The 26,954-nt window shown below is 35.5% G+C and overlaps 1 protein-coding gene across 1 annotated transcript; it reads left to right on the top strand.

Annotated features, from left to right (window-relative positions):
* Positions 1 to 218: 218 nt before the first annotated feature.
* Positions 219 to 26,954, top strand: LOC129226945 (insulin-like growth factor-binding protein-related protein 1; the record flags this gene model as incomplete). The annotated part of the gene is made up of 4 exons (XM_054861574.1): positions 219 to 579; positions 19,446 to 19,589; positions 22,402 to 22,578; positions 24,328 to 26,954. Coding segments are annotated over 4 exons (720 nt in total), but the record flags the coding sequence as incomplete, so codon positions are not given.

Here is a 26,954-nt window from a genome sequence, read left to right as displayed (position 1 = left end):
ACTTCAGTACTACAGCATAAAGCATCTTTCCACTTCGTTTGGCGACAAAAAGTTATACTTGGCAAGTTAACTTATCTCACGTTCAGCAACCCTACAACTCGAAACTTGGGCGTGGAAAATTCGTCTCTCGCTGTCTCTCCGAACGTTCGCTCTTTCCATAGTCCGCTAGGAAACTTCAGGGAAAATGTGGCTACCAAGTTTGACAATATTGGTGAATTTTTACCGCGGGGTCCGCTAAGGACCCTTCTTGCGGCGAATGCGATTCTTCTGCGTGTGTGCCCCCTGTCCAGGAATGCTTGGCCGGATTAGTGCGGGACGCATGCGGCTGTTGCTTTGTGTGCGGGCAGCGGGACGGGGAGACGTGCGGGAAGCTTGCGCCCTGCGGAGAGGGGCTGATCTGCCGCCCCCGCACCGATCTGTCCGTGGGAGACCCTCCGGAAAGCATCTGTGTTTGCAAGGAGCGCGAAGCCCTGTGCGGGAATGACGGGAAAACGTACGAAAACGAATGCAAACTGACAGAAGCGAGATACAGGCTTCGAAATGGACTGCAACCCGCACATAGAGGACCCTGTTTGAGCGGTGAGTAATTGTCAACGAATTTGCTTTCATCTCTTATGAGATTCTAACTGTCTTAGACCAAGCGCAAACGTTTCAAATTTCATGTGGCGCTGATAAAGTAATTGAAAAATGGATGAAAAAAAGGCTCTGATCCTAGTGTCAAGAGCCCCTTTAAGTGACCAAAGTTAGCCTATAGTTGCGTGTCTGGGCTTATGAGGCCCGCCATTTCCTCCTTCGCCTTGAAAAATTAATATTTTCACTCACAAGTGAGAGTGATTTTTTTTTCCATTAAGTGTGCCCCTCCTCCCAAGAGCAAGGACCTCATCCCTCAAGTTCTCCGGATCATCCCTGCCCCATGATCGAGGGCATCCCTTCAGAAAAATAGAAAAAACATCCCTAAAGACCCTTCTACTAAACATTTCACTGGTTGGTACAGCCTGCGCCATGACCAGGGACGTGCACAAGCAGGGAGAAGGGACACCTGTTGGCCCGAGCCTGAAGGGGGCGCAACGTTTTAAAACTGGGGGCGAAATATAGGGACAAATCATATGGAAAGGGGCCCGGAAAAGTCATTTGTGACGGGCTCCAAAATTTCTGTGCATGCCCCTTGTCATAACGCCATCTAGTTTGACAACTCTAGGTTTCCGAGAAAATTTGTGTGGGTGTACACCCTCTCCCCCCCGTACACACACTAGAAAATTCAAAATGACGAGCTTGTGACTTTTCGTAAAAAGATTCCGATACATTACCCTATTTTACTCGAGTATTAACGCTTATGAATCACCCCCCCCCCCCTCTCCATTTTCAAAAAATGACCCTCTCCATTCTCCGAAATCAGAAGCTGGATGTAGCGGATGTAGCCTTGGAGAGAGAGAGAGAGTTGTTGACGCAACAGGAGGGGAAGGGAAGAAGCTAGGCGGTGGGGGGCTAAACATGTCAGGATGGTTGGCAATATGTGTCAAAACTAAATGTTCTGAGGGGTTGACCCCAAACAGGTCCGGATCTACTTACTCGCAGACCACGCCATGTGGTGCTGGGGCAGCACTAGGGGGTCCACAGCTCGAGAAACCTAAAAAACTTGGGAAAACAATAAATAACCTATTCTCAAATTTTAAAAGTTGAAAATATTTTATTACAATAAGTAAAAATTTTAGAAAATCATTGAATTTTAACTAACATTAACAAGAGCCGCCAAAATGTAAATTTCAAACAATTTGTTTTGTCGTTTTTTATGTCACAAACAGCTCTAAAAACTTGAATTCTGAACTAAACAACAATGTAACTTGATCAAAAGATTCATGTTCTTGCACTATCTATGTACAGGGTGTGATTCAGAAGTTTCAAGACTGATTTTTTTCTATAAGAGGAGCGCGCCCAGATAGGCGCAGACGAGCTGGGGAAGTAGTGAGGGATGTTGGTGAATGAACGGAAGCTGCGGCAGTTGGCTTCGGAACACTGGAAAGTGCGCATCGCTTGTTGCTTGAGTGCGTGTCATTGACCTCGGTCGAAAAGTGGTAGACACGAAAATGGAGCAGCACTTAGAGCACCCTGGGCCTTGAGTGATCAAGTCCGCCGCATCGCCCGGCGAACAAGGGTGATTGGATTCTCTACCACGACAACGCACCCGCTCACACGTCGCGCGCTGCCGACGAAGTGTTGGTCAAGTTCAACGTGACAACACTGACGTAGCCACTCTTCAACCCCGACTTGGCTCCAAGTGACTTTTTCCTTTTCCCCGAATCAAGACAGCCCTAAAAAGGAAGTGATTCGACTCCATCGATGGAAAAAAACAGCAAGCTTCGACGAGAACTCTTGACAGCATGTCGTCCGAGGACTTCCAGAAGAGCTACGAACAAAGGAAGACGCGCTGGCAGCGCTGTGTTTTTGCTGAAGGATCATATTTTGAAGAATTTTAGTCCGCTGTATTGCAATGTCCAATACATTTCTAGTTCTGAGATCAGTCTTGAAACTTTTGAATCATACCTTGTATGTCTAATTGTCTATATCTGGGTCTTGCTGCGAGTCCGATATCATTATGATGACTAAAAATCTGGAACGTTGAGCCTTGAAAGGACGTCTATAAAAATATATATTTTATCATTTTTTTGCAGATCTTCCGTTCTTATTTCTAAAGCTTGCTGAGTGCAGAAAATGAGCCATTAAACGATGTTTGTTTTGATTTTCTAACGTAATTTAATGGCATTTTCCCACTTTGAATCGCTGTTTTTTCTTTGGTACATGTTCAAAAGTAAAAACTAAAATTTCGCTTTTAAAAGCATAATATGCTGAAACATTTTAAGCAATTAATACAAACATTTTTCCTTCATTTTTAAACAGAAATGTTAAAGGATGTCAAAATTGTTTTTCACTTTTCTTTTGACAAACACAAAGATTATATTTGAGGGCAATATTTTTCGAACTATATCCCAAAAATGATCGCTTAAAGGGGGGGGGGGGAGGGGAGGGCATAACCTTCCCCACCTCTTTTTTAAAAATTTTGATAAGGATCGGTGCCAGACCATTAGTTCGTACTGGTCATGCAAATCCTGGAAAGTCATGGGAAAAAAAAAATAATTAAGTTTCAGGCTTGGAAAAGTCATGGAAAATTAATATTTTCATTAAAAGTCATGGAAATTTATTTAAAGTCATGAAAAAATGTCTTGGGCAGTAAAAAAATATCAATAGCTAAAAGAGGGCTAGAAATATTGAGTGGTTTAGTAATATTGCATATAACTTGAACAATCTCAAAAACAAATCCGAGTTTTGGAATCCAATTTCATCCGCTTCTGTAACAGTCGCTCGCCTTTTTTTGTAATGTGATTTTAATTACTGGAGCATCACTAATTTTGAATTACCATTATTTTAAGCACTTTTTATATTTTATATTCTGTAGTAGCGGACTAGCACGTTTTTGATTTTGCCACGCCACCTCAAAAAGTGTGATTCAAGAGCACCGATTAAGCACTCGAGTTTGTTTCAACTACTTGTAAAAAAAATCATTATTTAATTTATTAGAGTTTTTTGTTGAAGATTTTATAAATGAAGACTTAAATCAGGCAATAGAACATAGAAATGGGGGAATTCTAATACTCTTAAAACAGTGGTGCCCAACATACAACTCGCAAAACTGATTGTTGTGACTTAATATACTGAAAAACGTGGCTTTATATATACTTTAATGAACGAATATATACTGTCAAGTTACATTGGTGATTGGATGCACTATTGACACCAAAGGGCAATGATTTTATGAAGTGAATTTATTATCAGAAACTTAGTAATGACTCATTCAATTTTTTATCAATTCATTTCTATTCTTCCCTATTTATTAAATATTTGTTAGACATTTAAAGATCAGTGTTTTGCATTCACTATATTTTTACTTTACTAGAATTTATATGATAAAGACAAATAAGAATATTTACTAGTTTCTGCAGTGTGCACTGATATTTTTTCAGTCACAAGTAAGTACTCCAATGAGGTACTGGCAGTCACGTAAAAGTTTTTCTAATGCCCATTTCCGAAAGTTATCAAGTTTTGCATTAAGTAGTACTATTCTCTTCGTATAACAAGGTCATGAAAATTTTTATGAAGTCATGAAAAAGTCTTGGAAAAGTCATGGAACTTTTTTCCCATGGAACCCTGAATTCCTGCTATAAAGCACGGAAATTCGAAATCATCAAAAAATAGTGTTTCAAAGTAAACTATAAAATAAGCAAATAAATAAAATAATAACTGAATAAACATATAAATAAATGAAATTATAACTAAAGAAATAAATGACATTATGACTAAATAAGTAAATAAAATTATAATAATAAAATTAATGAATGATTAAATAAGAAATTGTTACTTTTAATAAGGAATGATGTTTAAAAACTGAAATCCTTGATTGTGGAAACTTCCGTTTCGCAATAACAAATCTAGCGTTTTTTTTTTTTTTTTTTAACTGATTTACTTTATAATAAAATCACACGCTGGGGCCATTCTTGCATGTTTCTTCATAGGAGGAACAATTATTTCCCGGACCGCATTCCGTCCCTTGGAGATCTGCCAAAACAATCTTCTGACAGAAAATCTTTTGTCAGCGAAATTTCGACATCGAAGCGCATCTGTTTTGCCTCTCGCGAAGCTAAATACACTGTACTCCTGACTATCCGTGTGCGGATTATCCGGTTTGCGGATCATCCGGGCAGCCAAAAATTTTGATTTAAAATTAACTAAAGGGGGGGGGGTGTGTCAGGCGCCTATCTAGTGTTCTAAATTTACATCAAAAACCGCAGCTAATGGAGGGAAAGGAGGAGGGGCTCTCTCCCAAATCTTTATCAAAACTGAAGTAAGTTTTAGCCTTTGTTGACGTCAGGGTTCGTTTACAGAATTTCTTCCAAAATTTAAGCTTTAAAAATAAAATTAAGTATATCTTAGAGGACGTTCAGGAAAAGAGAAAGGTTTAGGAGTTCACTACGAAAATATTGCAACTTTGAACACTGATAAGCGCAGTTTTAGTCATTCCAAAACCTTACATTTCGAAGGGTTTTTTTTTCTTTAACTCCAGTAATAGATTTAAAGAATGATTCCCCTGTTTTTTAGATTGTTTTTTTCACATTAAAGGTGCAAAATCGCCGCCCCCAGTATGCCTTCCGGGGCGGATCGCCCCCTCCGCCCTACCCTAGAAACGCCACTGTTCAGAAGATACCTTCAAAATCGAGAAATATATTAATGCTTATGTGCAATATAGTGTTTTTTGAAAGAGATATTACTGAAAAAAAAGAAGATTTTTTTTTTAAAAATCACAAAGAAAGAATGAAATTCTCCGGGTTTTTTTTTTCGATTTTTCCGGCTTGTTCCTCGGATTAGAAGGTATTAATCGATCTCAATGTTTCTTTTAAATTTCCGAAAGCTTCACCAATCGCAACTTTTCCATCTTAGAGCATTAAAAAAAAAACATCGAAACAAAATTTTAAAAAAATCTTCTTAAGAAAACATGAAATTTTGCATTTTTTTTCGAATTTTCAGGCTCGTTGCGCAACTGGAAGATATTATCCGATTTCAATCTTTTTTTTTTCTTTGTGCAATCACGATTGCTAATTGTTTTTACTTGACCGCTCTTGACGTTTGGTTCCTTTTTTAACCCCACCGTCCTCTGCAGGCACGGTTCTTCCGGTCCAGAGCACTGTCACCCGGTAGCCGTTTCTGCTGATCGGCAGGGCCGATCCTAGCAGGTGTGCAGAATGTGCACCGCACAAGGGCGGCCAAAGCAAGGGGCGGCCGCAGGCCGCATCATATAGTTCTTTTAATCAAGCAAAATTCTTCAAGAATTTCTCAAAAGATAACTTATAATAAGTCAAATAAATGTGCTGAATTTTAATTGTTCATTTATCAAAGTAAGTGCCGATTTCCCGATAAAAAAAATACAGTTTAAGAAAAATAGATTGTTAGGGAACATTGTGTTGGTTCATTGTAAATCAATATCTACTCTTTACACACATGCTTCATTTGGTTGCAAAATTTATGACAGAACCGGTAATCAGGCATGGATGCAGGGGAAGGGAGATGAGGGAAATGGTCCCCTCCTGAAGCATGAAAGGGTGCCTTCTAAAAGGAGCAATCAGGGCCCAGGGCGGCCACTAATGTTTCCCCCCCCCCCCAAGAAAGAAGACAAATCGCCAAATAATAATCAAAAAGGGGAAATTTTTTACCTCAAAACAAAAGCAAAATTTTATTTACAGTAGACCCTTGTTTTACGCTGGTTTATTTTATGCAGTTTCGATTATACGCGGTTAAAATTAGATACCTTTATTTTATTTTACCCGGATGAGTTTCGGTTTTACGCGGATGCGGCGATGCAAACAAATAAAAATTTCCCCTCTTCCAAAATCCAAACTCCTAAATATTGCAGATTACACGTAATCAACTGCATTTTGAAGTGCTAATCATCGAGCTTGGGCCACTGGAGACATTTTATGCGATCGGTTCCAAAGCTGCTTCCAGAAGTACAGTTATTAAACTCACACAGTTCAGAACTCAATGGAAGAAGGGCTTTTAGGAGTGACAAAGGCGTTCAAAACCAACGAGGATACCGAAATCGATGACACACAACCAAAAACGTTCACATTGAAAAATTTTAGCCACTCCTAGACAATAGAAATGATCTGTCTGATTTATTAGTGAAGAAAAAATTTTATCATGGAAATGACGCAAGTGGTCATGGATGCGTTAATGCTCTGCAAACAATTACAGAGAAAAGTTCTTAATGACTGCCAAAAGACTATCATAGCCGTCTCCTCTTTATAAACAGAAAACGAAATTAATATGTTTTCTTTATGCACGTTGTGCAAAGATGTCGATATAAGTACACATTAAACTTATTACACAATTAGTCATCACTAGAATGAAGTATTTTGTCATCTACGGTACCAAACCGCTATTTTAACACTATTATTAGGTCTCAATTTACGCGGTTTCGATTTACGCGGCATTTTCCTGGAACGTAACCCCCGCGTAAAACGAGGGTATACTGTATAAAACTTTTCTTTCTTTTTATAAGTTCATCATTCTTGTTTTTTTTTTTGTTTTTTTTTGTTTTTTTTTTTTAAATTAGAACTTGATATAGAAATTTGAAGAAATATTTATATGGACGTCAAAGATTAGACAAAATATGCAAATTACTCTTGAGGGGCGGCACATTAGGTCTTTGCACACGGGCGGCCGACACCCTAGGATCGGCCCTGCTGATCGGTGGCGTACATGTCCCACACACACGTACGCTCAAATTTCCCAATAAGCAGAGTAGGCAGCTGCCTAGGTTAAGCTGCCTAGAACGGCAAAATTTTCAGGGGGGGGGGGGGCAATTTTGCTTCAACCACACATACTTAAGTTTATTCAGTAATGCTTTCTTGAGTGATTGACGTTTATTTTATTTTTTACCAGGGTTGGGTTTTGGACTGTCCAAAACTGGTTTAGGACAGGACAGGTGGTTTTTACCGTCCAAAACTGTCTAAAAGTGTCCGAAACTGTATTAAACTGTCCAAAACTATGCTAAAGCTAAAGGGGTGTAATCTAATCAATTTGTATTTACTACAATATTTGTAATGCATTAAATATAAATATTAATGAGGTTTAATTGTGATGAGTATTTGATAATACTTTTCTCCAAAATGTTCATTTAAAAAATATTTTAATTAAAATAAAATGCCAAAAACTCTATCTCATAAAAACTTCCTTTTGTAACAGTTGGTACAGTCATGAAAGGAAATTCACATTACTACCAAGACAACTAATTTCAGTTACATTTATAACTCAAACGAATGTTATTTAATTGTACAATATTTTTTAAAAAGCTTCATTTTTTCAATGGTTTTTGCAAATAAATTTTGCGTGATATTTTAATGAAAATTATTTTTTAAATCTTAGATAAAGAACAAGAAATTAATGATTAAACACAACTTATATTTTAAAACTTGTGCTATTCTTTTTTTAGTTCATATTTTTAATACAATACATTCAGTATTTTACAAAAAATTGTCATTTATTGCATTTAAGTCAATTATTGCACTATATTTTGAGTACTTTCTTTCGACACATGCATAAATATCAAAAAATCTGGTTTATGGAAACAAAAAAATTTAATTTCTACGTAACTAGATTAAAATCTGCTGTATATATAAGCTATATATATATATATATTTATGCTTGAATGTTCACATTAAATAAATACATTAAATAGTCAAAAAAAAAACATAATTTTGACACATTTTGTTCTGTTTTTGATATTTTTTCACAAAATATGGTTTTTCAAAAATAGTTTTGGACCCTTTTGAACACAAGGGTTTTGAACCGGATGGTAAAAAACCTTGCCAACCCTGCTTTCATTTGCACACATGCACAAACATAAGTAAATTTGGTTACCATTATCAAAAAATAATAATGATAACAATAAATAAATAAAAAAATAAAATAAACTCATGCATACAAATTTAAATTTTAATCAAGAATTCAACTTCTGTAACTAGATTAAAATCAGCGGCATAAATAAGTTGATGTTCACATTGAATAAATGTTCAATATAAAACTTTACTTTGATGTATTTTATTGTTTTTGATTTTTTCTCACAAAAATATAATTTCTCTAAAAATATAGTTTTGGACACTTTCGGACAGTTTTGGACGCAAGGGTTTTGGACAGGACGGTAAAAACCAGGGTTTTTACCGTGGTTTTTACCATAGTGTCCAAAACCTTGCCAACCCTGTTTTTTACATTATAAATATTTAAAAAAAAATTCTGTTAATATTAAGTCTCGGAGGCAAATAAAAATGAGTGACGAGCGAAAAAGGCTGAATGATTTTAAATAAAGGAAACATGCTAAATTAAAAACCGAAGAGCAAAAAACAGTCAACAAAATTTTTTTTTCACATGATATGTTTCTTTTTCAAATGGATAGTTTTCAAAAGCGGAAACTTAAGACTCTTTGCCAAGTAATCCAGTTACAATTTACTAATGAAATAACCATTGAACAATGAGAAGTGGTAAGAAACAAGTGAGTGAACGGAAAAACGGAGGAAATTATTCAAATCGTTGATTCGTAGATGGGGAAAAAAAAAAAAAAAAAAAAAAGACAGGATAAAGATGTTGCTATAAATAAAGATTAAGAAGCTCGCACTTCTTAGCATTGAAAAAGGTGTTCCTTGTAACACCGAAACACGTGTCTGCAATAATTTGCAATTTTTGTGCTTCATAACGTTGGATTACTAATTATTTTAATTTTCAGTACAAAGGTTATTCGTTATGCTCTATTAATTGATAATTGCAAATAAATAATGTAAATAATATTGTAAATATTATTTATATTGATCTTATGTGAATCTCTTGATAACCTGCCTAAGAGCAGTACTTGAGCCATGAGCCGATTTACAAAATTAAATAATATAAGCAGAGAAGAATCGAACTAAAGTTTTTGGGGGTAGGAAAATTCTAATTTTACCGAATGATAAAACACGAGCTTGCACGCATATCCTACATACGTACATAACATCTAATGAGTAAGAACGTAAGGTATCATTGAAAGATAATTTTTAGAATTAAAAAAAAAAACATCTTGCAATGTAATCTCTAAATTTTCTGAATCGTCAGCAAAATTTGCCGAATGAGAAGTCTTTTGGCAGATTGCTGTGACCTCCCTTCGGGGTGCTTCTGAATGTCAAACGTCATCATTTCTTCATAAGTTTGACAGTTTAAATTTCGGGAACACTTTTTGCGTGTTTTTGAGTATTTGCTTTTTTGGGGGAAGAGGGCCGCAGATTTCAAATCTGTGCCTTGGGGCGGCATGGAGCTAAATTCGGCCCTGCTCATACTATCGTGTGCAGGTAAACGGCAGTATCTGCAGAAATGAACTTGCGAGATATTAGAAGAAATGTATGTCGGATTCAATATTAACCATAGGAAAAACCTTGGAATTAGACGTTTTTTTTCGAGCCTTTTTTTCAGCGGAAACTTAATAAGCAAGCTTGTACAATAAAGCTAACGTACAATAGACGACAAAAATGCAAAATAAAATGAAAAATGAAAAATTTTGCATTTACTGACCCTCCCCCCTGCACACGGCAGCATACACATACACACTCACACACACAGACACGCGCCTTTACACACATACACACACGCCAACGTGCATGCACACAGGTCTACGCACACACACAAGCCTACACATACACATGTACACAACTATGCAGTAACTCAATCATAAAAGTGGGAAAGAAAAATATTCTGAAGCACATAATGTTTCAAGGGAGTCAAACCATTTTGAAAGAAAGCAAATGTTCTCACTATTTTTCCCAGCCATAAGAGGTTTACTCCCATTTGCACCCTTAAAATATTCATAAATTAGCACAAAACTGTTAAAATAAGATTTTGAGTTAAAATGTATTCAACTGGGCCGGAATATTATTTTTTTTTTAATTTAATAATTATTATTGTTATTTTATTTATTTTATATATAGTTTTTTCCAATTTTGTAATTTTCAACATCTCTTTGAACAAAACATGAAAACTAAGTAAAACTCTGCAGAAAATTAAATCCGCCCCTTCCTTCTGATAAAGGTGTCCAGATTTGGAATATCAATATTTTCTGGTCTACCTATCATAGAATTATAACGAATGTAAGAACAATTAGTTTCAAGTTTATTTAGTTTCAGAACTAAGTGAGCTTACTTCCTGAGTAACAGCAAAAATGTTCTTACACTTTCTAACTCTCCCCTGGATTAGGATGCAAATTATTTTAAATATAAATGCTAGCAATTTTTCAAATGCATTTCAGCGATCAGCGTACAAAAGCAGGAGAAGGAAATTAAAGCAAACAGTAACGGTTGTTTTTTGTTTTTGTGATCCACATGAGATAGCATTATTTGGGAGTGATATCAATTAAATTAATAACTGTTACAATACGGGGAGGGGTGGCAGCTATAATTTTGAAAAGATTTGATGAGATATAGTCAAAAAAAAAAAAAAAAAGAAGTTGGTTACCACTATTTTCAAAGGACTTATCTTCGTACAAGCCTGAAAAAAAAAAAAAAAAAAAAAAAAAGGCTGTTGCACTATTTGGTGAAAACCAACACCAAAATTTCAATGAGTAAAATATTGATTTAGTTTTTATATCTCAATTTTTAAACTGTACATTTTGCTGCATAATTAAATTTCATGAAGCAACAGTGTTCAACAGTATTCAAGAAGCTAAAATATTTTCTCCATGAATAATAAAAATATTTTACTTTTTAATTAATTGATACAAATATTTTTTTCGCGGAGAAAAACGTTCTTCGAGAAACTAATTACGTCATCGGTTTCGTTCGAACTTTCAGCCAGGGCTCTTCAGACAGACAGAGCTATATTTGCGTGGGACTGGTTTACTTCGCGGGCAAACGAGAACGCATTAAAAAAAAAACACATTTGTGAAAGATAATATTTCCTGTCTCTAGGCATTTTTTCTCTCAAAAACTCCTTCTCTGTTCGTTCGCTGCTCTGTTCATCTCCTTGAATGAAAGAAAACCTTTGATCCTCTTTGTGGAGGCGAAGCGTAGTATGATACCAACCTTTGCAAGTTATCGCTTGTTTGGCGACAACTTGGAAAGGGATAATTTACTCCATGTTTTCAACCAAGCTCTTTTAGAAAAATATATTTTTAAAAAATGGCAAACAATCCAATTGTGTCCTAGGTATGTGTTTATTGTGTACATTAATCAGGGGTGCCAATCCCCCCTAAGAGCAAGGGCACCCCCCTAAATATCACGAAGACCAACCCCAAAGCAAGAGCCCCCCTCAGAAAAGTTAAAAATACCCCTCAAAACACCCCCTCTAAAAACTTCAATGGCGTAGTCTGCGCCATGACCCCCCCCCTCCCCGCTAGGTTGGGCACCCCTGCGTTAATAGTTTTAGTTATAAAAGCAAGAAATAATACTATGGTGTACACGAAAATAAAATTATCTTACTTTTAAACGAAAAAAATATTTAAACAAATGAATTCAAAATTGAGGTAGAACTTTTGAAGTAGTTAAAAGCAAACTACAATCATTCGCATAAAAAATTCGTTGTTTGTCTTGAGGGGAGGGGAGCAATCCAATGGATGGTTAGGGGCCCAGCTGATTTTTTTTTCTGGGCAGCCCAAAATTTATAGATCCGAGCTCGTTTCTAATTAATCATTTTGATTATAGAGTTGGTTGGGGTAAGTGGGACCCCTTTTGAGAACAGTTCATTTTTGAAACCTTACACAAAAGTTTTGAAACAAAAAAAAATTGTACTTATTGTCTAAACTAAAGTACATCATTATTTTCTAAAATAATGCTTTACATGTTCTTAACGATTGTATTTACGGAAAAATATATACAAAACCAATCACTGTGAGGAAATTTAACATGATCAGTGTAAAGAAGTTTGACAACTTTATCCATATTTCAGTTTTAGGGAGGGGGGTGACCCACTTAACCCAGTGATCTCCTTACCCCAACCAAACCTAATTTAGAAAAAAAAGTTTTGATTGTTTTTCAATTCCTACTATTAGCTCAATATCTCCGCATGTACAGGGTACTAATGGTCCATACTGAAAGTGGTGATAGACCTTGCCAAAACAAACAACTTTTCACTTTCACAATGAAATGTGGAGTCGGAAAGCAAAAGGCTGGCCGGGAGAAGGTATCGCAGAAATGGGGAATGAAATAAAAACCAAAGAACAACAATATAAGACAAAGAACCTTTATTTACTACAAATGCTCAAATGAACGTCACCAGCTGCAAAATTAGTTTCACATCAGCGATGAATTGAACAACCCGCGCGTTAGAATATTCATGTCATATCATAAAGGTCTGCAGCGCTTTTTCGGAAAAGGTCCTCTGGTTACGCGATGGGTACATGTTCATAAATCGGACAACACCTGCTGTAAGAAGAGTTTTAGTATATACAATGAAACCTGTGTAAGTTGACCACTTGCGGTGCAGTACTTTAGTGGTCAACTTACAAAGGGTTTGTTATATGATTCTCAGCCAAATTTGGTGCATATTAGTGGTCAAGATAGACAGGTAATAAACTTACAAAGGTGGTCAACTTTACAGGTTTTACTGCACTTGTATCCAGGGTGTTTTAGAAGTAGCGAGGGATGGACTATCTCTTTGATCTTCGAGTTTTGCCGCGTCTTGGCTAAAACGGGGGAAAAACGACCATCTCTGACGTCATTCTGGAAAAACTGACTCGCGTGTTTCCATAGCTCAATATTAGTTTGCATCTTCAATTTTAAATTTTCGACTAGCGCTATTTATCGCACGAACTCCCCGAGCCCGTGCCCTGGGCATGAAATTTCAAAGGAAAAAGAGAATTTTTCATTATTCATCTAAATTCTTTTTCAAAATTGTTCCAGAGCTTTCAGATTTAATTCAATTCTTAGTGTTATTTCCAATCTTTTTTAACCTTTTTTTGTGCGGGGAGGGGATTGCAATCTTAAATAAATTTAAAATACAGAAATAAATGCTTAAAATTGATCTTTTTTTTTAAAAAAAATCTGTGCTATAATTCTTGCATACCCGCGAGCAGTGCACTTGAATAATGTCGACTTTAAATGAATAGTTTAAAAGAAAGAAAAGTTGTTTCTAAGAATAAAATAAATTTCCGAAATAGTGGGATAATCAATGAAACGTCATATTGTGTCAATTTCGGGGAATACATATTTTTTTCCTCTATAGCTTAACATATATTCATATATTCTACAAATGCAAATATTTCATTATCTTTATATATTATAGTTATTTCATTTATTTTTACAGTTGCTTATGTTTTGAATAATCATTATTGATATTCATTCGACAATTCACGAATATCAGTTTGAATTTGCAGTAATTGTTTTAAATAATGCCTCATAGAAGGATAATTAATAAGGATAATCAATATTTTTCCTTCTATAGTTGTTTAATAAATTTTGTAAATGTAATATTTCATGATTTAATGACGAGCAACAGTACTTGAATAATGTCTATTTTAAATGAATTATTTAAAAGAAAGAAAAATTGTTTCTTAGCGTAATAAATTTTTGAAATACTAGGGTTATTAATGAAACATCATGTTGTGTCAATTTCGGAGAATATATAGTTTTTTCCTCTGCAGTTGTACTTATATTCATATATTCTACAAATGCAAAAATTTCATTATCTTACTCGTTATTTCATATTTTTTTGTTGATGCGTATGTTTTAAATTGTCATCATTGATATTCATTCGATAATTCGCGAGCGCGCTGTTATCAGAAATATCTCTTTGAAATTATAGTAAGAGTTTTTAAAAATGTTCAGCAGAATAATAAATTTCTTAATGCAGCAGTTAATATTGTTAATAATTAACCTTGGTGGTTTAATTTTCGGAGATTCAATATTTTTCCATTTTTAGTTATTTTATCTATTTTGCAAAATCATGAATTAATTTTGAGCAACAGTGCTTGAAAAATGTCTGTCTTGAATGAACTGTTAAAAAACAAACAAACAAAAAATCATTGGATAATAAACTTGAATGAAACGTTATGTGGCGTTAGTTACGGAGAATACATATTTTTTTCATCTACAGTTGTACATAACATATGCAAATATTTCTGTACGTGCATTCATTATAGTTTATTTCATTAATTTGTATATAGTAAGTAATTACACATCAGTAATTACACAGTTGATCATATTTTGAATTTTTATCATTCATATCCACTTGAAAAGTTACAACCAACAGTTCGTAGAAGTATCTGTTTAAAGTAAAGGTAGTTGTTCTCAAAAATGTTTCATAGGATAATATTTCTGTATGGGATTACTAATGAAATGTTACGTAATGTACCAGCCAGCTTCTGAGATTCCATACTTATTCCTTCATAATTATTTTAATATTCTACGAAAGGAACATTTTACTATACTAGTCGACCCGTGCGGAACTCCGCACTGTGCTTCAAATCGTTTCATAAGGCATTTCGCTCTTTAAGGATTTCAAAGGAAGAACATTATGACGAAGAACCGAAAAAAAAAAGTAAGCGCCGAAGAGAAGGCATGTAATTTAAAGACATCAGTAACAAAACCTCGTTAAATACAACGTTGTGATAATTTGATCATAGCTCCCCTTTTAATCGTACATATTTTCAATGCAAACATAAATGTCATTAAAAGTGTGGCTGAGTGGTGACTCGTGAAAAAGTAATAATTGTGCATGTGAAAAAACAGGTTGTGGCAAATACAGTCCTGCACATGTCAGCATCTGACGGGAAAAAAAGAAACATTAAAGAGATATTTATTGGCACGTATTCGAATTGGCGCCATTCTGACTAACAGCCCGACACCCCAAAGAACCTAGCAATTGCGCCTTCCTTTTCGAAAGCTATTCATTGAAGGAATGCGTAGTAAAAAACAGCAAAAAGCTTTTTGCCAAAAAAAAAAAAAAAAATTAATAATAATAAGATCATGCACCTGTGTTTTGTCATTAACCAGCATGATACGATTTAAAATTATTCGCAAAGCATGGAGTTTGATTAAAGAATGACGAAGATCTCACGTAGCGATTGAAACAAACATTCTAGAGAAGTAATAAATTTGATTGAAAATAAGTGTTTTTATCTTTGAATATTGAACTATTTCACATAGAAGGTTGCTTTAACCGTTACGGCTTAAATGTCCTCACATGTTTCTCTTTTAATCGAACACTTAAAATTCAAAACCAAAACCAGTTGAACTGAGTCCGTTCTTAAGTGTAATTTTTCGAACGTAGACAAAATGTATTTTTTTTTTCAGCAGAAAGCAGAGGAGTAGAAAATAATTTCTTGCTAATGAAGTTGATAATACTTTTAATGCTTTATATCGTATTCGCGCGAATAAAAAATTAAAGGTTTACTGCGTGAAACTCGTAGTTTTAATCGAGCGTAGTATTTTTTCATTTGTACAAAAGGTCGAACACTGCTATTAGAAACATCTACATTTTAGCATACAATAAAAATGTTTTTCTGCACAAAAAGGATTTCTTTACGTAAATCTAATACTTTTTTATGCTTACATTATGTTGAGTGGTCTGAATGTAGTCAAAGAACACAGTTCGATTAACAATCAACTTATCCGAATGATAACTGTAGTCTGCATAAAGGAGTCGAAACACCAAGTAGCATTCCCACTGCATTTATTTTATTAGGTGTGTATGTTATGAGCACATGTAATGCGAAATACTAATATAAATTTGATATTATGTCGGACAGCCCAAGCTTGCCCGAAGTTCAGATAGTTTATAGCCGAACGCTCTACCGAAAAAAACTTATCAATTAAACCGAACAACTAAGTCCAGTGCTGTTAAGCTTTATTAAAATATGAACACACACACAGGCTTTTTTTTTTTTTTTTGCCGAAAGCGACGTAAAAAATGGAAAACTGCATTAGAACTTTGCTTTAAAAAATGCATAAGAACTACAGGCAGCATCAAGGTTTTGAAACAGCAAGAGGCGATTTCGAAAACTTGAATTTTCGACCGTAAGTCTTTTTTTCGTCATTGGCCAGCCTGATAAGTTTTAAAATGAGAGGGGATTAATATATAAGATAAGATATTGAAGAAAAATGTTTTTATTTTTGAAAATTTTTACAATTTGTTATCGCAGGCTGCTTAAACCGTTATAACTTAGATGGCAGCACGTGTTCATCATTTAACAGCACGGTTAAAATACAAAATAAATTGAACTATGCTTTCGAATGTGGTAAAAATGTGATAAGCTATTTGTTTTTTAAGAAAAAGAAGAAAAAATATATATTTTACCCTTCAAATTGAGGTAGTATTTTATTTATTTGTAGAAAGAGTCAAAAACTCATTAGAAGAATATATATTTCAATATATGATTTATGTTTTTTTTTTCTGAACAAAAAACAATTCTATTGTAGTCTGAAATCTTAAACCTGTTACTTATATTTTCGCTTACATTATGCTTTAATTTTCTTTCCAGAGCCAAAGCTTCAAAAAAAAATAATAAATAAATAAATAAATAAAACACGTGCAATTTCGAAATAATTTAGCACAAAACCACTGAATGTTTTCATATCAGCAAGGAGCATTTCCTTCTCATTTATTCTATTCCCTCATATCTGTTACTCATTTAATTCAGTGTTCATGTAATGCGCGATATTTCTCTAAAATTTTTGTTGCAGATTGTTCGGACGTGGGCCCGAACACGTAGTCTCCTGGTTACGAAGAGAACGCTCTGCCGATCAAGCTACTCAGCTCTGTCGGTCATAGCGCAAATTAAAGTTATAAGTTTGACCGAAAACCTCATTCTGGTTCTTTAAAACAGGTTTCTCGGCTAAGAGAAACAATTTTCAGACCTTGGGTCTATTTTTCGTCAGTAGACAGCACCATAAGCTATAAAATAAGCCGTAAATCAAAGAAATCGATCAAGAATTGAGGGAAATTTGGCGTAGAAACCAAAAACAGGCTACAGAAATAATATATAAGGATTATTTTACTTTTTATCGTAGTTATTTATGTATACAGCTGTTTACATTTCGAAACATTATCGTTCAAAAATCTTTCCATAATACACGAGTAACAGTACTTTGAAAATATCTGCTTGTAATAACAGTTATTGCTTAAAAAATGTATCATTATTTAATTTCTTTCATAACAGACTTATAAATGAAGTACCATGTGGTTATAAGTTTCTTCAGTATTTTTCCCTATTTGTTTGGTAGATATATTTTCGTCAAATGCAAACATATAATTATTTTTTAACTATGATAGTTGATATATGTTATTAAATTCAATGATTATTCCTTTACAAATTCGTTTTTTACTACGTTAGTATTATTCTCCTAAAATATAGGTGTAACCACTAGTATCAAAGAATGCAAATTAAGACACGACGGCTTATTTTTCCCCCCCCAAATTAAGCTTTTATGTCCAAAAATAGGAACGAAGCAATGCCTTTTTCTATTGAAATCGTCTTAAACTGCTCCGCGAGTGCTTCCGTAGCTAAGTCATAAAATTCATTCTCCCACAAAGAGTTTCAGGGGGTGGTCCAACCCTCTCTCCTTCCTAAGACCCTGACTTGTATCCGTCTAAATAACGTAGTTATAAAGTTATAAATAAAGAATCTTTGTCTTCATATTGTTTTTTTTTTTTTAGTCTTTATTGCATTCCCCATTTTCTGCGAACCAAGTACCCTCTCCCGGCCTGCCGTTTGTTTTCCGACCCCACAATGCATTGTGGAAGTTGTCAGTTTTGGCAAGGTCTATTACCCCTTTCAGTATGGACCATTAGTTTTGCAACACCCTGTAAGTATATCTAGTTCGAACCTAACAACTCATTTTTATCCCTCTTCATGTGAGCAGATTTTTTTTGAAATTTGGAATGCGACCTCAAATCGGATGACAATACACTATTCTACGACCAAACTAATGAATTAACTATTATTTATTAGTTCATTCCAATTTTACTCAACATTTTTGTACAAATTCTCTAATATGACAATATGAGGAGGAGAATGCTCTCAACTATTAGAGTAAAATATCCATAGAAACCCCCTCGGATAAAATTTGTTCCAATGCTCCAAGGGAATTAAAACGTGAATTATAATTGTTTTTAACTAATTCTCTGCTAAAATGTAGGTAAGCGTTCAATTAGAAATTCGCAGTTGATCACAGTCATTGTTGAACGATGCGTTTATTAAAATGTATCCAACTTTTAAAGCAATATAAATATGAATGAATTACCAACGTTTTAATGCACAAAATAGGAAGGGGATCCGTAACCCCGAAACACGTGTCTGCAGTAATTTGCAATTTTTGTGCAAAAATGTCGGTAATTCATTCATTTAATTTTCAAGCACAAAGGTATTTTACTCGTTAATATATAGTTTCTAAACACGAGGCCAATTTGACTTAAGAAGGAATATGCTTTTTTTTTTTTTTTTGAGCAATCACGATTGTTTATTGTTCTCACTTGACCGTCTTTCATGTCCGTGCCTTTTTCAGCTTGGACCATGGGCCTCTGCAGCACCAGCGCCCACCGTCCTCTGCAAGCGCGGCTGCTCCGGTTCTGATCACTGCCTGGAACCCGTTTCTCCTGGTCGGTGGCGTCCACGTCCTACACACACGGACGATCACACACATACACACATTCCTACGAGCGTACACACAGGTCTACGCACACACATAACAAAATACACGTAACCGCCCAGGAGGAGGGGCAGGATACAGGAACCGTTTCTAGAAATAATAACTCCGATGAGTAGGGTCCTGGCGCAACTTGTGATTGCAAAACACATAATATGAATTCAAAATTTCAGAATTCAAATTAATTTCTTTCTTTTTTTTGTATGAGTTTCTTGTTCATGAATCTTATTGTATTTATTCTTTTAGCTCCTAAGATCATGAGCCCTCCTGAAGATGTCTCTAACAGTACCGGTGGCAATGTAGCGCTGTCTTGTGAGGCAACAGGTTGGCCAATTCCTGCTATCGAATGGAGGGTAGACAGAGGAACAGGGGACACCGAAGCTTTGCCCAGTGAGTATTGTTACAAGTTTTGTACAATTATTATTTTTCTGATTTTACGTGTTTAATTTGTTGTAATCTTGCAAAATTTGCTGGGGTTTTTTTGCATTAATTTCCACTTAAAAGATAAGCGGTTGAAAAACCCCCTTCGCTATACAGGAAAACCCCTCCGCCACTTAGAATCATTAGGTTATAAAAGCAACCGCTTTTTATTACCAATTCTGGAAGAGCAAAATCACTGCAATATCAGACAGTGTTAAAACTACTCTTTAATTGAATCATTATCGCCCTTTTATAAAATCAAGCTTTTGGAGATCATGCGTTAAAAATTAATAAGAAAGTTATAATTCGTTAAAAGTTGCGACAGAAATAATAAATTCCAAAGTTATGTCGCACGAAGAAGAAAAGGAATCGATCTCGGACTTCAGAGCAAAGAAGAGAATGTCAAGCTGAAAGTTAAAAAACATTTTATAAATTTTCAAACGATATTGAATTTTTACTCTCAACTTCTGTTAATCAAACAACAATACGGCAAAATTTTAAGACCCTTCTGCAAAAAAAAAAAAGTACTTATTACTTCATCTGTAGTTAAAATGTCCAGTATATTTACAAGGACGGATCCAGAAATTTTTCAAGGAGGAAGCGATTGTGTTTTACCTTACCTCCTACTACGTATCTAATTTACACCCACTGGGGAGAGGGAGGGAGTGCTTCCACATCATTTTGATTTACAACAACCAAAATATTATAGAGCTTTAGCTAAGGAGTTCCCCGAACTTATTCCTTTTCGTTTCCGTTGAAAGATGTATTCTAAAATTGCGTTTTATTAATTCAATTTCGTAATAAATTCGGAGGAATGTTTCGAAATCTATCATCGAATATTGTCTAAAATTGCGCTTTTTGGAACTTCAGTTTCGAAAAATTACCGCAGGAAAGTCACTGAACTCATTACTTCTCCTAAGACTACATGAGATGTCTACCAGGGGTGCCCACCTAGAGGCGGAGGGGGGGGGGGTAGTGGCGCAGACTGCGCCATTGAAATTTTTAGGGGGGTGTTTTGAGGGGTATTTTTCTCATTTTGGGAGGGTTGCTCTTGCTTTTGGGGGGTCCCCACGATATTTAGGAGGGGGTTCGCCTTTGCCCTTAGGGAGAGGGCACATCTGTGTCTACAATCACGTCTTTAAGACTTAAATTTTCTTAAATGCCCGGGAAAATGCCTCCAAACTCCTCCTCCTAACATCTCTAACGATTGTCTAAAATCGCCTTTTTGAACAATTCCGATAAGTTTCCAAGAGGAAGATTCTATACCCATTTCTTTCCTTTATGTCATCAAAGACAGCCTACACTTTCGTTTTGGGAGTTCAGTTCCGAAAAATTACCGGTGTAGGGTCCCTCAAGGGAGGGGCGATCACCCCCATCGCTCCTCCCTTGTGTCCTTGCTTTATTTTAAAACACGGCTCAAAATGAAATACAGTGAAACCTCCGAATAGCGGACAGTCAAGGGACTAGAAGTTTTGTCCGTTATTGGGAGGTGTCCGCTATTAGGAGGAACTACTTAATTTACCTTTTTCAAAATGGGCTGTTGTTCCCTTTGTGGAACACAATCGAAACAATTGCGTAAGGTTTACTATATTTTACGTCAAGTGTAATTAATCTGTTTTTTCTTAATAAAGGCATACTGACAGCACACACTTGTCTTAAAAAGCATTTAATCAATTAAAGTAATCAGTTAAAACAGTTTGACATCTCTTTTTTGCATTACCAACGGCGACGATTCGGTGGAGCAACCCCCCTCCCCCCACACACTTTTTATGGTTAATTTATTTATTTTATCTCGAGTATTATCACTAGTGCATGATTGACAGTTGGTAATATGACCTAGAATATGGGCAAATCTTTTTCATGTCTAAAAATTAAACAATCCAACGAAACCACGGCGCCAAAAAGCCGACTACTACCGGCGCCGGTCTGCTCAATTGCATCTCCCGAGAACCCCACTTAGAAAAAGCGCCCAGTTTCTTCTTTTTTATCTTAACTTTTGAATAGTTATTGTGTACAAAATTCATTAAAATTTTAAGAAAAACGTACGTTAATTGTTAGGCTGACATCAGTTTTCACTTATCTGCTTCAATACTCTCAAAACTAGCCGTTACAAAATTATGACTTTTTTTCCTTTTTCATTTTTTGCTGCACGCAAAAAGTACCATGCCTTTTTGTGTCTGCCCCCAACTTTTAAGCCCCAATCGCTGCCTCTGCCCCTTACCACCCTTTAATTCCAAGAAACAGTGATAAGGAAATGACGGGGTGGGGGTGGAATATCAGTTGTGGAGGATGAAAAGCTTTGTAAGGCAAGCAGTTACTAAGATATTCTGTGAAAAGAAAAAAAAAACCGGAAGTGCTACGATTGCAAGGAAAATTTTTTGTGAAATAACTGTCCGTTATTCGGAGTGTCCGTTATTCAGAGTGAATTGCATGGAATGGCCTATATTGAGGGACTGGGACTTGCAAAAATGTCCGTTAATTAGAGGTGTCCGTTATTCGGGAGTGTCCGTTAAGGGAGGTTTCACTGTACCTGAAGTAGTAATTTTATTTTTTGAGAGTATTTATACTTAAACACTTTTTTTTTAATTTAAGGGAATGTATGCCGGTTTATATAATCATCCGCTTTATAAAATCAAGTGTCCAAAGAACGAATGTTACTTTAAAAAGCAGCGGGCACTGTTGCTACCTATTGAGTTTGAATACACCAGGTTAAAATGTGTCATTGTTACGTATGATGTAGATTGTACAATGTACTCATACAGCGTTTTCACTTTCGTTTTAGGCGATGACACAAATGTAGCCGTACAGTCACGTGGAGGGCCCAGCGAATACGAAGTCACTTCATGGCTGCAACTCCTGAGTATTCATTCGAAGGACCAAGCTACTTACTGGTGCATTGCGAAAAACGAAGAAGGAGAAGCCTCTGCTGCTGCCAAAGTGGTCGTTTTGGATTCGAAAAGTAAATAGACTCGGTGATTGCCAAATTTTAAAATTATTCAAAAGTGTGCTTGACAAACGGTAAAGATGTAAATTGCAAAAAAAAAAAAAAAAAAAAAAAAAAAAAACGTAGTCTGTCTGCTGCAATTGGATATTGACCAGTGGCAGACTTACAATTTCGCTAAATGTCGCAATGGGGTGGTTTCCTTCAGTCAAAAGTACTACTTTTAGTCACTTTTAGTCATTGAAATGGATAGAATGAGCAAAAAAAAAAATAATAATAATAATAATAATAATAACATGGATCCAGAAAATACTTTCATTTTCCCAAGTTTTTTTTTAAATTAATTTTTTAAACTATCCGATTCTGAAAACAAGGCGTGGTTTTTATGAAGTCACAAATGATGCAATTTAGCGCATCTTTCTACGACGTTTCCACGTTATGATAATCAAGCAGCGAATTAAAATTGCGCTCTACGCTTGCTACCAACCATATCGTTGCCAATACACGTGAGTAAAGGTGCGAATTAAATATTTTGGACCGTGAAAATGGCAATACAGAATGGCATTTCATCATTTGTGATGTCATCTGCAAGAAATGTAAACAATGAAAGCGCAACGATTTAAATAATTTTTTTAAAATATTAAACTTAAACAAATTATTTAAAAAATGGTTAGATCCCATGTTTTTAAGCATGTTCTTTCAGAAAAAAAGACTTAAAATTTGGGAAACAACCCCAATGCGAGGGACCGCATGACCTCAGAGACCGGGTAGAAGTTGCTAAAATGCTCGTGTTAAACGTTTTGCCTATTTCTGTTATGGACAATGGGGTCACCAAAAATGCATTGCAATGGGTCCACAAACTTCTAAATCCATCTCAGATGTGGGGGAAAGGGGGTTATATTCCTTGCCATGAAACAAAATATACGAGGGACGTTTTTAAAGTAAGGTCTGTTTTGAAATAAAAAAAGAACGAGTACAGATAGAACAAAGAAATTTATTGCACAAAATTCTACCATGCTATGACAAATTTGGAAAATCACGGGAGCAATGCCGAAAAATAGCGTAAGGGTGGTAGATATTTGTGCAATAAATTTCTTTGCTCTATCTGAACTCGTTCTTTTTTTATTTCAAAACGGACTTTACTTTAAAAACACGCCTCGTATACAACTGTAATGTGCCAATTAAAAATTTATTTTTCGTAAGGTACAATATCTATATGCGTCTGCACCCTCCTATAGATGGATCTGTCTATCCATCTATAGAGTTAAAGCTCTCTATTTATCGAGTCAAACCCGGGTCATCTTGAAGACACTTCACGATGACCTTGTTTAGTGCCGGATCTACGGTGGAGAAAGACGGGGCACTTGCCCCGCGTGCGGCAATTTCTGAGGGACGGTAAATTCACGATATCTCTGTCTTTTTCGTTGAAAATCGTGCTCCTTTAAGCGCTAGATAAAAACTTGCTGCCAACAGGAGCAAAAAGTTGTAGTCAAATAAGAGGAGGTTTCTATATCTGGTGTCTTTCTCGCGACATCATAGTGAAATTAAATAACGTGTTTAACTAAACTTGAACTGAAAGTTAGACCGTTCCGCTTCCTAAACGGTATAGTGGTCAAACCCGTTTTCGTGTGTACAGCCAAAAAATAAACCTAAATTGTTGTCCAGTTCTATCATTATAATTGTTATTTATACGTTGTATCATTGTTTTAATTAGAAATAGCATTAAAGAGTGAAGTTATAATTTTTATATGCCTTTGTCTTTTACAGGTGAAGAATCACTGACGGAACAAAACAACGATTTATAAAACAGTTGAATTAGTACTTCTGTGTGCCTTATTGAAAGGGAAAACTGCCATTGCATTTATCTCCACTAAGATTCATATTGCAGCTTTTTTTGTATGGGATACTTATGTCTATTCATTGACTTTCTATGAAAGTACTTGAGAATGTTTGGCATTCTCCCAATGTGCGACCTACCGCTCAAGTAGTGTAATTACTCAAAAGAGGGCGCCATTGAAATCAATTACTCTTTATATGTAATGTAAGTGGCACCATCTATTGAGTAACAAGATTACTTGAGCGGCATATCGCACACTGTGACAATACCGAATATTTTACATAGTTGACAAAAATTAAGCAAATAAAAATGGATGTTTACAGCTTTGATACTATATGCATAAAACATTGCTTTTTGAAGGCATAAAAATCATTGCACTAGCATTTAATAAAAATTGTAAAGCGTATGAAAATATTCTTGTTTAGTGGATAATAACTCTATGTAAAAGCATTTAATAAAAAACAAATGTTGAGATGTATGAAGAGGCTCTTGTTAAATGTAGAATACTGTTCAGATGTTTTTTTTCCCTTTTAAATTCCAGTTAGAATGAGTTTCGTGTTAAATTTACAGATTACTAATTGTTCGACCCCAAACCCCCTGTGGTTCTCGAGGAGATGAGGCTTCAGACAGACATAAGTGCACTGGTTTTAATAGTATGGACTAGCCGGCAGGGTGGCAAGATTAGCAGCTAGGTTTTATTTTATGTTTACTTCAATTCTGTCGATATATATGAACAATATGTTTATCGCAGACCTTTGAAATACAGTTCCAAAACGATTTTGCTGTAATAAATTCTTTTAACTGCTGATTTTATACTTTTCATGCCTGCACTTCAAAAATCGCGATCTCTTTGCATCCATTACGGAAATCGGATTTTTCTCATTTTTGATGTTTACTTCGCTTTATTAAAAGGCAAACAAACAAAACTCCTTTTTATTTTCATTAAATTCATGAAATTGAAAAGTTTTAAACGAAATTCCGTTCTGTTTAAGAGCGTCACATGAAGTAGTGAGAAGCAAAGGGATGTAAGTGCTAAAATTAAAAATTTTGGGATAACCAGTACAAATGAAGACGAACATCTCCTCTGTTTTGGGGGGAAAGGTAGCACTAGTTAGCCCTGGTGGGTAATGCTATACAGCATGATTTAGAAAAAAAAACCAATGAAAAACTACCTAGGACCACAACGCGTTTTACTCAAAATTTGAAAATGTCCACTTGCATCCCTTTGCTTCTCACTGCCTCATATGTCAAAAAGTTAAATGCTGAACTGTTGTCTGAACTTTACTTTTGTTTCTGTTATTTAAGGTTTTTACTAGATAGACGTTTATAGCTAGTATTTCTAGCATAAGAGGAATATTTAGAATAATGTGGAATAGTATATAGATATTAATACATCAGGATTGCAATCTCCAGAAGGAGCGATGTCCCCCCCCCCCCTCCACCAAACACTATGAAGACACTCAAGCATGATACTCTCCCCAGAAAAGAGAGAAAATACCCCCAAAAAACCACCTTAAAAATTCCAATGCGTAAGTTGTGCCATGCCATTACTAATTGTAAAACCCCGAACTCCCAGTGGTTCAAGGACGTAGCCAAGGGGTGGGTCCATGGGGTCCGGACCCCCCCCCCCCCCCCCTTCCCGAAAGACCACTGTCTGCTTTTTGTCAGTTGTTGTTCCTCACGTCAACAAAAAATTTTCAAAAGATAAAAATTTTATGAAAACCGGTATTTTCCCCTTAAATATTCCCATTAATCAGCGATTTTCCTGCATCCGAGTCAATTCAGAACACGAGAACCTCGTGAAACTGCAATTCCCTCTTCCCGCCTTTCTTCTGCTGTGTCGCGTACTCCCTCCGAAAATGACGAATTTTCGCTTCTGCTTTCAACTCAGCTTGTGACCTTGAAATTCGGCCCCTTTCCCTTGATCCACCAGAATGCCATCGGCAAAGAAGTTGAAAACAAACATTTATTGTCACTTTCGCCGTACCCCCACTCTCATTGGCGTGGTTTTCTTTCTTTCTTTCTTTTTTGTTTTGACTCTTTTCCCGCTTGGACTTGATTTCCTAGACACATGCTGCACGAAGGACAGCCAGATTGGGGTGCATCTGTTGTGAATCAGTAATTGAAATTCCTATTATTTTCTGTTTTAACACACAGTATTTTTCTACTACACACTTATAGGAAACGTATCTAGAACAAATTCGTAATCAGAAGAAAATTACGTTTACACAAACTAGGTAAGTTGTAGTTCCCTTTTGAAGGTTTCTTAACAATACGAGCAATTTTGTCTGCTAATGTGTTTTCCCGTTTAAAAATTAAGTTCAGACAAAAACGAAAAAGAAATTCTGCACATTTCGTGTGTTTGAGGATGAGAAAAAACGAGCATTAATTATTAATCAATTTATTTTTGCTGTTTATATTTTTGGGATGATTTATTTCAGATTCATTTTATATTTTGATTAATAACCTTATTTAAACTTTTAGTTTATTTTTAACAATAATAGATTACTTATGTCCCCAGAAGCTTACAACTTTTGAACTGTAATCCTGAATAAAA

Source organism: Uloborus diversus, chromosome 7 (assembly GCF_026930045.1).
Source record: "Uloborus diversus isolate 005 chromosome 7, Udiv.v.3.1, whole genome shotgun sequence".
Classification (NCBI taxonomy): Eukaryota; Metazoa; Arthropoda; class Arachnida; order Araneae; family Uloboridae; genus Uloborus; species Uloborus diversus.
The sequence above is the reverse complement of the archived record's forward strand: the minus strand, read 5'-3'. Positions and strand labels throughout refer to the sequence as shown.